Genomic DNA, 9,907 nt, shown 5'->3' on the forward strand with positions numbered 1-9,907 from the left:
TGCAGTAAAACATCCGACACACAGGATTCTGCTATGGGACCACACTGCAGTATAAACATCCGACACACAGGATTCTGATATAGGACCCCCCCCCAAAAGGGTTGTGACCCAGAGGTTGAGAACTTGTGCTAGAAGCGTCAGAGAACAGCTTTCCCCAGCCTGTGAGGCTAGAAGCACTAGAGCCTTCCTGAGGGCCTCAGGCTCAGCAGATACTAAAGGGTGAAGGTTCACATTAAGCCTAGATATGTAATCACACCAAATATAACAATTCTGTATGTTCCCCGAGACAGGGTTTCTGTGTATCCCTGGCTGTCCTGGAACTCACTCTGTAGACCAGGCTGGCCTCTAACTCAGAGATCTGCCTGCCTCTGGCCCCAGCACAGGGATTAAAGGCGTGTGCCAGCATGCCTAGTAGGAAGTGATATTTTCATAGTAACACATGAGTAGTATAATACCTAAGCCAGGCATGGCAGCACCAGCCTCTAACCTCCCACTCAGGAGTCTGAGGCAGAAAGAAGACCCCAAGTCCAAGTCAACCTGGGCTGTTGTAAAACCAAGTCTCAAAGAGAGAGAGACTGTCTGATGCCTCCCCAGAGGCACCCGTAGAATTAGGTCATTTTTCTTTTTCCATGTTCTTATTTCCTTCTGTGTTACTTTAAGACAGAGACTACGCAGCCCAAGCTAGCCTGAAACTCACACCCCTGCTTCCACTCCCCAGGGCTGGGATTGCAGGCATGTGCCATCGCACTTGATTCCTTCCCTGTGTGCCTTTCCCAAGCTCCGAAAAGGATGGGGAAGGAGGCACACATCCCTGTTGTATTCCCAGTAAAGAACTGCCCAACTCTGGGCTTTTGACAGAGCCTCGGGAGCTGTCAATGTGGCCATCTTCACATAAGCTGGGCACCCACTAAATATCTCCACTTGTCCCTCCGGAAGGAGGAACCCACTCCAGAAGACCCACGCTTAGTAGATACTTCCAGGCCTCCCTCACTAAAGCTGGGAGCAGAGCTGATTTGACTGGCCAGCCCTGTGGGCTCCAGGGACATGGTCTTTCCCAGGGGGGCAGACCTCTCTCTGGTTGTCTGATGGAGGAAGGTCATTGGTTAATTAAATAAAGAAGCTGCTTGCCCTGATAGGTTAGAACGTAGATGGGAGGAGTAAACAGAACAGAACTCTGGGAGGAAGAGGAAGTGAGCTCAGAGACTCGACAGCTCTCCTCTCAGGGGCAGACGCCTCAGAGAGACACGATGCTCCACTCTTGCGGGCAGAGGCGAGAGCTCTGCTCTCTGAGGCACACGCGATGAAGCTCCAACCTAGGATGGACGTAGGCTAGAATCTTCCCGGTAAGCGCACCTTGGGGTGCTACACACAGATGATTAGAAATGGGCTAGTCCAGGTGCAAGAGTTAGCCTAGAAGAGGGCTAAAGCTAAAGAGCCAAGCAGTGTTTAAATGAATACAGTTTGTGTGTTGTTATTTCGGGCATAAGCTAGCCGGGCAGGCGGCCGGGGTGCTGGGGACTCAGCCCCGCCGCACCTATTACTACAGTTGTCATCTTGACAGTAGCCCAGTTGTGCTCAGGCCTACTCCACTGTGGGGATACTCCAGACAGGAGCTGCCCTGCTCCTCTGCCTGAATGGGTAAGCTCCCTGGGGTCTGTGGTTGTCCTGAAGTCAGGGTGGGGTAGTTCCTCTAGTCTGAGCTCTCAGAAGCCGGCAACATGAAATTCTAAAACTGCAAGAACTGGTTTTGCCCTGCTTTGGCCTTGTGGATGCCCTAGAGCAGCCAGAAACAAGGCTGGCACAGGAGGGCACACGTTTGCTGCCAGCCCTGCACATATCCAGGGAGAGAAGACAGCCTCGGCCTACCACAGCCCTCACATGGAGGAAGGAGACGGAAATGAAAGGCGTAAAACACTCTGGAAAACCCTTGCTTTTCCTCGAGTGAGTGGAGGCTGGATGTCACTTTGGACGCTGTTTCCTCAGAAACCAATTATCTTGTTCTTTGGAGATGAAATCTCTCATTGGCCTGGGGCTTACCTAGCAGGCAAGCCTGGCCAGCTAGTAAGCCTCAGTGATCTGCCTGCCTCTGCCTCCCCAGCACGGGAATGACAAGCCAATGCCAGCACACCCGCCTTTTAATGGACTCCAGGGATCAAAGGTCCTCATGCTTACAGGGCAAGCACTCTCCTGACGGTCACCTTCCCAACCCGCAGATATTGTAAGACAAACACGCACCTGGACTTTGTAGGTCCCTGGTTTCGCTTTAAAGCAAAATGATCCATGAGCATCCGTCTCCACGGTGACCAAAGACTTGTCCTTGTCTTGAGAGGACAGGACCACTTTGTATTTACTCATCTGTTTGACAGTATCAGGAGAGCGGATGATGGATATCTGGCCACAGATGCTGAACCTGCAACAAGAAACCTGGTCATTCCAGCAAGACTTAAGGCAGGGGGCAGGCCCCCGGCAACCTAACACAAGACTATCTAACAGACAGACTTTGTGCCTTTCACTTTAGAGACCTGCCTACAGAAGTCTGCAGCTGGGCCCAGGGCAGAGCTGTGTGCTCTGGGTAACATACTGTCCCCACCCCACCTCCGCAGTAGCCATCTGCAGGAAATCTGCAGGTAATAGGAACATTTCAGATAACTGGATTACTGATATGACTTGGGTCAATCTTCAAACAGGAAGAGGTGTCAGCTGCTCACAAAAAGAAGGACCATTACCCAGGCCAGGAAACCATCAGTCCTCATTTGTGGTGAGACGCCAACTAAGAACAAATGCAAAGCTGAAACTGAACTCAGGAGCTCAAGCCCCAGTGCCTCTCATAAAGGCAGAGCCCTATGGATGGAAAGGACCTGGCTTCCAGCTTCCACATAAAGGGGCCCTTCAAGAAACACACAGCTGCTCCCCAAGAAGAAGGCCAGCAAGAGCGCCCGTCAGGGCCTGAGGACTGCTTCCCAATTCCATGTCTGGTGTGCAGCTAAGACACCATCTGGAGGCCAGCCATCGCTCTAACTTACTAAAGGTCAAGTCTCATCTTGAGCCATCACAGGAGGCAAATGTCAGCTGCTGCTTTGGACAGAACAATACTAAAGAACTTTGTGCTTCTGACAATCATGGGCCACACAAAATGCTGGAGAAACTGATGTCTGACCCAACTGGACAATCAGGGACAGGCTCAAGGAATGGTTGCAGACTGCTATGCCGTTCAGGAGCGAGTGAAGGGCTCACTCACTACCTGCTTCTGTGGTGACTGTCATCCAACAGAGGCTTCTACATTCTTTTTTCTTTCTTTCTTTTTTTTGGTATTTTGAGACAGGGTTTCTCTGTGTAGCCTTGGCTGTCCTGGAACTCACTCTGTAGACCAGGCTGGCCTTGAACTCACAGAGAATCGCCTGCCTCTGCCTCCCCAGTACTGGAATTAAAGGTGGATTAAAGCACCATGCCCAGTGGTTCCTACATTCTTGTCAGTTGTGTTTTTTTTTTTTTAAAAAAAGGATCAGGACTAGTTGGGCACTGGTGGCGCACACCTTTAATCCCAGCACTAGGGAGGCAAAGATAGGCAGATCTCTGTGAGATCAAGGTCTTCAGAGAGAATTCTAGGACAGGCTCCAAAGCTATACAGAGAAACCCTGTTTCAAAACAGGAAGAAAAAAAAGAAGGAAAAAAGATGAAAACTGGAGAGATGCTCAGTGGTTAAGAGCACACAAACAGGACCTGCATTCTCAGCACCCACCTCAGGGGTCCACAACCCCCTGAAACTCCTGTTAGGGCCCAAAGAAATTCAGGACAAATGGCCGAGATGCCTAGTAACGTATCAAAGTAGGTCCTCGCCTCAGGCTCTCCAGACAGGCTCCTCCAGGCAGTTCTAGAGTCCTGGCTCCTCTCAGCACTTCTCACCCGTGCCCCCTTTGTTCCCTTCCCTGGCTTCTCCAGCTGATCCTTCTCATGTGCTGTCATGGCCCCTCCTACTCTTTGCTCATACTCTCAGTCTCTCCCTACCCCACTCTGCTCTCTGTCCACTTGTGGCCTGGTCTATTCTACTGCCATGCTCTGTCCAGACCCTTCCAGGTGCCTCTGGCTGTTCTTTCCCTCATATCTACAATAAACCTTCTCCTTACCCACACCTAGGAGCGGCCATGTCCTCATTTTCATTCCGCTCCAGATCTGAGACCCTCTTCTGGCCCCCAGACACCCATTTACATATGTGCACACACAGAGACACCAAAAATAAAACTTAATTTAAAAGGAAAATAAATCTTGGGTCAGCAAGAAGGTCCAGTGAGTAGAAAGGCACTTGCTGCCAAGCCTGATGACCTGAGCTCAATCCCAAGACCCATGTTGTGGAGAGACCCGTCTCCACATGAGTGCCTCAGCACATATACAGACACACGGGGGAGGGGGACACAACACGATGTGACTGACTCATAAATAAATAAATAAGTGTAATAAGATTTAAAAAATAAAATTGAGGCTGGGGAGAGGACTCAGCAGCTAAGAGCACTAACTACTCTTGCAGAGACCTGGGTTTGATTCCCCGCACCCACGCAGCAGTTTACAGCTGTTTGCACCTCCAGTTCCAGGGGCTCTGACGCCCTCTTCTGCCCTCCAAAGGGCATGGAACGGACATGGTGTACAGACAATACATGTAGACACACTCATACACACAAAACAAATACAAGTAACTCTAATTATCAGATGTACACAGACACCAGTTGTTCAGATATAAGCTGGGGCCTGGCAGTATGTCGACTGACTCTGCAGCAGTGCCGGCTTCTCCTCCCTCTCCTCCCTCTCCTCGCCCAGGGCAAAGGCACCCCAGCCCCATCTCCTCCAGATGATTGCCACTGGCTCCTATCTGCACCATCTGCCAACACTCTGACTTCCCAGCAGTTCCTACCCACCCAGCAAGCAGAAAGTCCATCGCTGTCATGCCCTTGCTGACCCCATGGTCTCCATGGGCAAAGACTTCCCATCAGCAGCCTCTGGTCTCACTGGTTCAGCCCCTTCCACCCAGTTCCCTCCCCTCTGAACATGCTGCCTTCCTGCCTGGGACCCCGGCACCTTCTTCCCTTGGTCCTCCTAAGGCCTCAGAGCTACCACCCCCACCCCAATCTCTTTCTGGCACAATTCAAAATTGAAGCATCTCTCTTTGGGAGCTGGGCGCTGACAACCTATCCTTACCACTCGGGCTCAGCTCCTTGTCACATGTGCAGCCCGGCACAGGGCCGCACCAAAAGCAGCCGCACAGGAGCATTCACGGAGCTTGCAGCTGAAACCTAGCATGGATGCTCCAACACAAAAGCAGAGGGGAGAGGAACAGGACTTGAACCCAAGAATTATTTTCTAAGGATAACTGACTTCCTTCGAAGTTGAAAGGTTGCAATGCTTCCTTGGTGACTAGGCTCCTAGCTTTGGTGTCAGCAACCACCTTGTCCTTGTCCCTAACACTCACTTTCTTAGTTCCTGTGACCTCAGCTATTCAGGCTCCCCAGCCCCTGCAATGTTGGTGGTATTCCACTTCCAGCTGACCAGCCTAGGAGGGCCAATCATCAGGATGCACACAGAATAAAACATCTAGGAGAGTGTGCCACCTAGTGGCCATGTGGCACCAAACCTGAACCCTCATCACCTGTCTCAGCAACACCTCTCTAGGCTGCAAACCCCTAAATATCTTTCCATTCCGTCCTTGACATGCATGTAATCAGTGACTACATGGTTAACTCTACCAACAACCGGAAACATCTCCAAGAACACCTCCACACCCACCACCATCAGAGAAGCCAACAAAGCCCTCTGGGATCAGACAAGGGAAGTGCTCACTTCAGTGAGATTTTTCTAAGACAGACAGACAGACAGACAGACAGACAGACAGAGGTAGAAATATGATTATTTATTGTGTTTGTATGCATGTGGAGGTCAAGGACAACTTATACAAGCCTATTCCCTTCTTCTACCACGTGGCTCCCAGGGATCAAATTCAAGTTGTTAGGTGTGGCAGGAGGCACATTCACCTTCACCTTCTTTTTCCACTTTAACAAACCCATTTTAACTTAAAAGCAAAAAAAAAATCAATCTTAAGTGTCCAACACACAAGTGTCTTCAGTTATTAAGTCTCAGCTCTCATCTTTCCAAAAGAAAGCCAGCTGGCTCTCGAGAGCTCCTGGAACTGGGGGAATCCTGAGCAGAAATACAGTCAGGTCAAGGCTCATCTTCTTCTCCACAACTGCCAAGAGAGGAGCTGGGACGCTCCCAAGACTGCACACAGCCGTGGGTTGGCTAGTTTATGTCACTTCACACATGCTGGAAGCATTTGGGAAGAGGGAATCCCAACGGAGAAAATGGTCCCACCAGATGGGCCTGTAGGCAAGCCTGGGGCTCATTTTCTGGACTAATAACTGAGAGAGAGCCCGGCTCACTGAGGACGGTGCCACTCTTAGGCAGGTGGTCTGCGTATATAAAAAAGGAGGCTGAGCAAGTCAGTTGTCAGCCATCCATGGCCTCTGCTTCAGTTTCTGCCTCCAGATCCCTACCTGACTTCACTCAGTGATGGACTGTGATATAGAAGTGTTAGCCAGATAAACCCTTCCCTCCTCAAGTTGCTTTTTGGTCATGGTCAGTAGTCACCCTGACCAGACAGCACACTTACCCAGTAGCAATGAGGTCTGCCAGCTGCGGAGTGTTAGGTGCAATTTTGATGGTGACCATCTCAAAGTAGAGATGCTCCTTCTGAGCATGGATGGTGTACGTCCCTGTCGTTATGTTCTCTAGGCGGAAGGAGCCGTCAGCTTTCGTTCTGACTGTGAAACCAAAGCATGTGACTCAAAGAGAAGCCCAAGCTTGTGTCCCATGGAGATTCTGTCCCTTGTGTCTCTATCGTTCCAGGATCCAAACGGAGCCTTTGAGCACACTCAGGACCACCATGCCTGCCCACCTCTAACCTGTTGTTCAGGGTGACTAACCTTTAATCTGGTTGTTCAGGGTGACCACAGCCTCTGGAACACCTTCTCCTTCAGGTCCGTTCAAGACCCTCCCAGTGACAGAGAAGCCCATGACATGGAACACAGGCTGCAAAGTGAAGAATAGGTATTCACATGCCCAAGACACTAAGACCCCTTCCTGGCCAGCACCACGGCTCCACGGGTTGGCCCTTGCAGCTCTAGTTCCAGCCAGGCCCTCTCCCTCACAGCATCTATCCTCACGGTCACCAGAGCAGAATAAAAACAGCCGCCAGGCTCGCTCCCCAAGCCAGGTTGCTGCTTCTGGCTTGTGGGTTTCTCCAGCTTTGCCCTCTCCTGCTCCCTCCGCAGCCCCATCCACATGTCCCCACTTTGGTGAATCCCACCTGTCTCCAGCCTCTCAAATACAAGCCACCTTGTCCCACAGCATCTCCTGGGACCCAGCCTGTCCCCCAGAATCTCCTGGGATCCCAACCCCTCCCCCAGAATCTCCTGAAACTCCAGCCTATCTGTCCCCTGGTATCCCCTGGGACCCCAGCATCTCCCTAGACCACTAACCTGTCACCCCCAACATTACTTGTGACCCACAGCCCTTCCCTTCACCCATAGCATGTCCCTTCAGCATCACCTGAAACCCCAACCTACTCCACCAATATTATCTAAGATCAATGACCTACCCTCCCCTTTCAAAGTCCAAGAGCCCACACCTAAGATCCTTCAGTCCACACTTCCTCTGCAAAGTCTCTCAACACACAGCCCCATGCCTTGTCTGTGTGTGCCCTGTTTGCTCCAAACACCAAGACTGGGCTTTCCTGGGTAGCACTGAGCTCCAAGCCCCCACCTTTGGTTTCTCAGGTGAGCTATCTGGGTGAGATATCACCAACCTAATTTTCTATCTTCAAACTCCTCAGCATCTAAAAGGCCAGACTGATTCCCTACATCTCATCCCCCTCTGGTTAGGCTCAGTGGAGCCCGTCCTGCCTCAGCTACATGCTACGAAGTACGCATTATTTGAAAGAGAGCTTCAAAGTGGCAAAACTGTAGCCTGGCATGACAACACACCCTTGGACTACAAGCACCAGGTATAACTGTGCAGGGCACGGTGGCACTCGGCACCCAGGCGGCACACGCCTGTGATCTCAGTACTCAACTGGCTAAGCCAGGAGGATCATAGTGGTTCTGTCTCAAACCAAAAAAAGGAAGAGTATGCAGAGGGGAGAGGAGGAAAAAGAAAATGGCTTCCTTTTGATTCAGGGATAATCTTCTGAAGGTAAGAGCTGAGCTGGCTATATATCCACTTATCAACATATCCAACAGACGTTTTCAACGCTTACTACGTGCCAGGTGCTTGAAGTACACAGATGAAATGGGGAAGCTTCCCTGGCCTGATGGAACATTTTAGGCCCTCACTTGAAACTCTACACACTGCGGGTTAAAGCCTGCATCTGACCACTGTCTGGTACTTTGCCCAAGTACCTGTCACACCCTTCCTGCAAGGTCAATGCAGGCAATAAGGGCTCAATGTTCATTTTCCTGGCCTCCTGGATTTAGGTGTCCTGACGCAACCTTAGAAGGCAGGGCCAGCTCCCTTGACTGCTATCTCAGAGGGCTGCTTTTCAGTGTATTATAAAAGAAAATCCGAGAATAACTTTTCACTAGCACAACTGCCAAGTACCCTCCTTGGGGCACTTCCTCTATGTTGCAAGCTGCCAGCAGGGACAACTTCCATGTCTGCAACTAGAGACACAGAAGAACAATGAAAACACATTTAGCATGTCTTCTGAACATCTCACCATCCCCTCTGAGGGCCATGCTCTCCTCAGTTCACATGCTTATTGCCCAGGCCAGCTTTCCTCATCACCTCTCCCCAGCAATACCCAAGTCCTAGCAGCATTGGAGAGAAGTGGCCAGCCAAGGTCTACACCATCAACTCTCCAAGCTCCGTCCTCCCCTCCACTACAGCTCCCCTGGCCTCCTCAGGGGCACTCCTGCCTTGAGACCTTTGCACTCACCACACATTTTAGGGATAACTCCCCTTTAGGCAGTAGCCCGGTGTCACTTTCAGAGGGGACTCTTGATGGCAAATGCAGCCCTGCGTCCTCATCCTGAGCTGCACAGCCCTTCTTCTGTCCAGAAAGTGTGTACACTTTCTAGCACACTGACTAACTTGCTTATCTAAACAGGCACTGGCTTTTCCCATCACAAAATGCAACTTCCAGAAAGACCATTGGCCACTTAAGCCCACACTGCATGGTCAATATGGAACAGAACCCAAAGCACAAGCCAGGCACTCAGTGGGCAACCTCACTGAAAGAGCAGCACTGACCAGACTCCAGCTAACTCTGCGAGATGAAGACACTGTGTAAGAGAGGTGGGATATCTAGTGTACCCCAGGCTAGGGCACAGAGTCCACGTCATCCAACAGTCATCCTGGGCAGGATGCTGATGTGAACAAGTTTGCAACATCTGCGCCCAGAGCTAGGATCCCAAACGCCTGCCTCCAGGGCACGACACAGCTTCACCTCGAGTCTCAGGCTGTCGTGCTCCACAGTGAAGTCAAGCCTGGAAGGTGCCACATCGAAGGTGATCCTCTCTCCTCTGTAGAACGGCACCTAGAAGGAGGGGTCTGGTGATTATGAAGAATGCACCGCACAATTCTACAGTCAGTGATGTGGGAATGATTTCTTATTAATAAAGAAACTGCCAAGGCCCATTTCATAGGCCAACCCTTATGTAGGCGGAGAAAACAGAACAGGATGCTGGGAGAAAGAAGTTGAGTCAGGGAGTCGCCATGGTTCTCCAACTCAAGACAGACGCAGGTTAAGATCTTTCCTGGCAAGCCAGCTTGTGGGCTATAAAGATTAATAGAAATGGGTTAGATCAATATGTAAGAGCTAGCCAATAAGAGGCTGGAACTAATGGGTCAGGCAGTGATTAAAAGAATA

The 9,907-nt window shown here is 50.8% G+C and overlaps 1 protein-coding gene across 2 annotated transcripts in view; it reads right to left on the bottom strand.

Moving 5' to 3' along the window:
* The window catches only part of LOC101979627 (nodal modulator 1), a 61,269-nt gene that overhangs the window by 33,858 nt on the left and 17,504 nt on the right, over nucleotides 1-9,907 (bottom strand). For both annotated transcript variants that reach the window (XM_005366761.3, XM_026789160.1), the window contains exons 9-12: nucleotides 9,485-9,574; nucleotides 6,966-7,071; nucleotides 6,653-6,803; nucleotides 2,236-2,410 (exon numbers count right to left, since the gene is read on the bottom strand). In XM_005366761.3, the coding sequence (XP_005366818.1) occupies nucleotides 2,236-2,410; nucleotides 6,653-6,803; nucleotides 6,966-7,071; nucleotides 9,485-9,574 (522 nt within the window). The remainder of the gene's footprint in view (nucleotides 1-2,235; nucleotides 2,411-6,652; nucleotides 6,804-6,965; nucleotides 7,072-9,484; nucleotides 9,575-9,907) is intronic.

Source organism: Microtus ochrogaster, unplaced genomic scaffold (assembly GCF_000317375.1).
Source record: "Microtus ochrogaster isolate Prairie Vole_2 unplaced genomic scaffold, MicOch1.0 UNK14, whole genome shotgun sequence".
NCBI lineage: Eukaryota > Metazoa > Chordata > Mammalia > Rodentia > Cricetidae > Microtus > Microtus ochrogaster.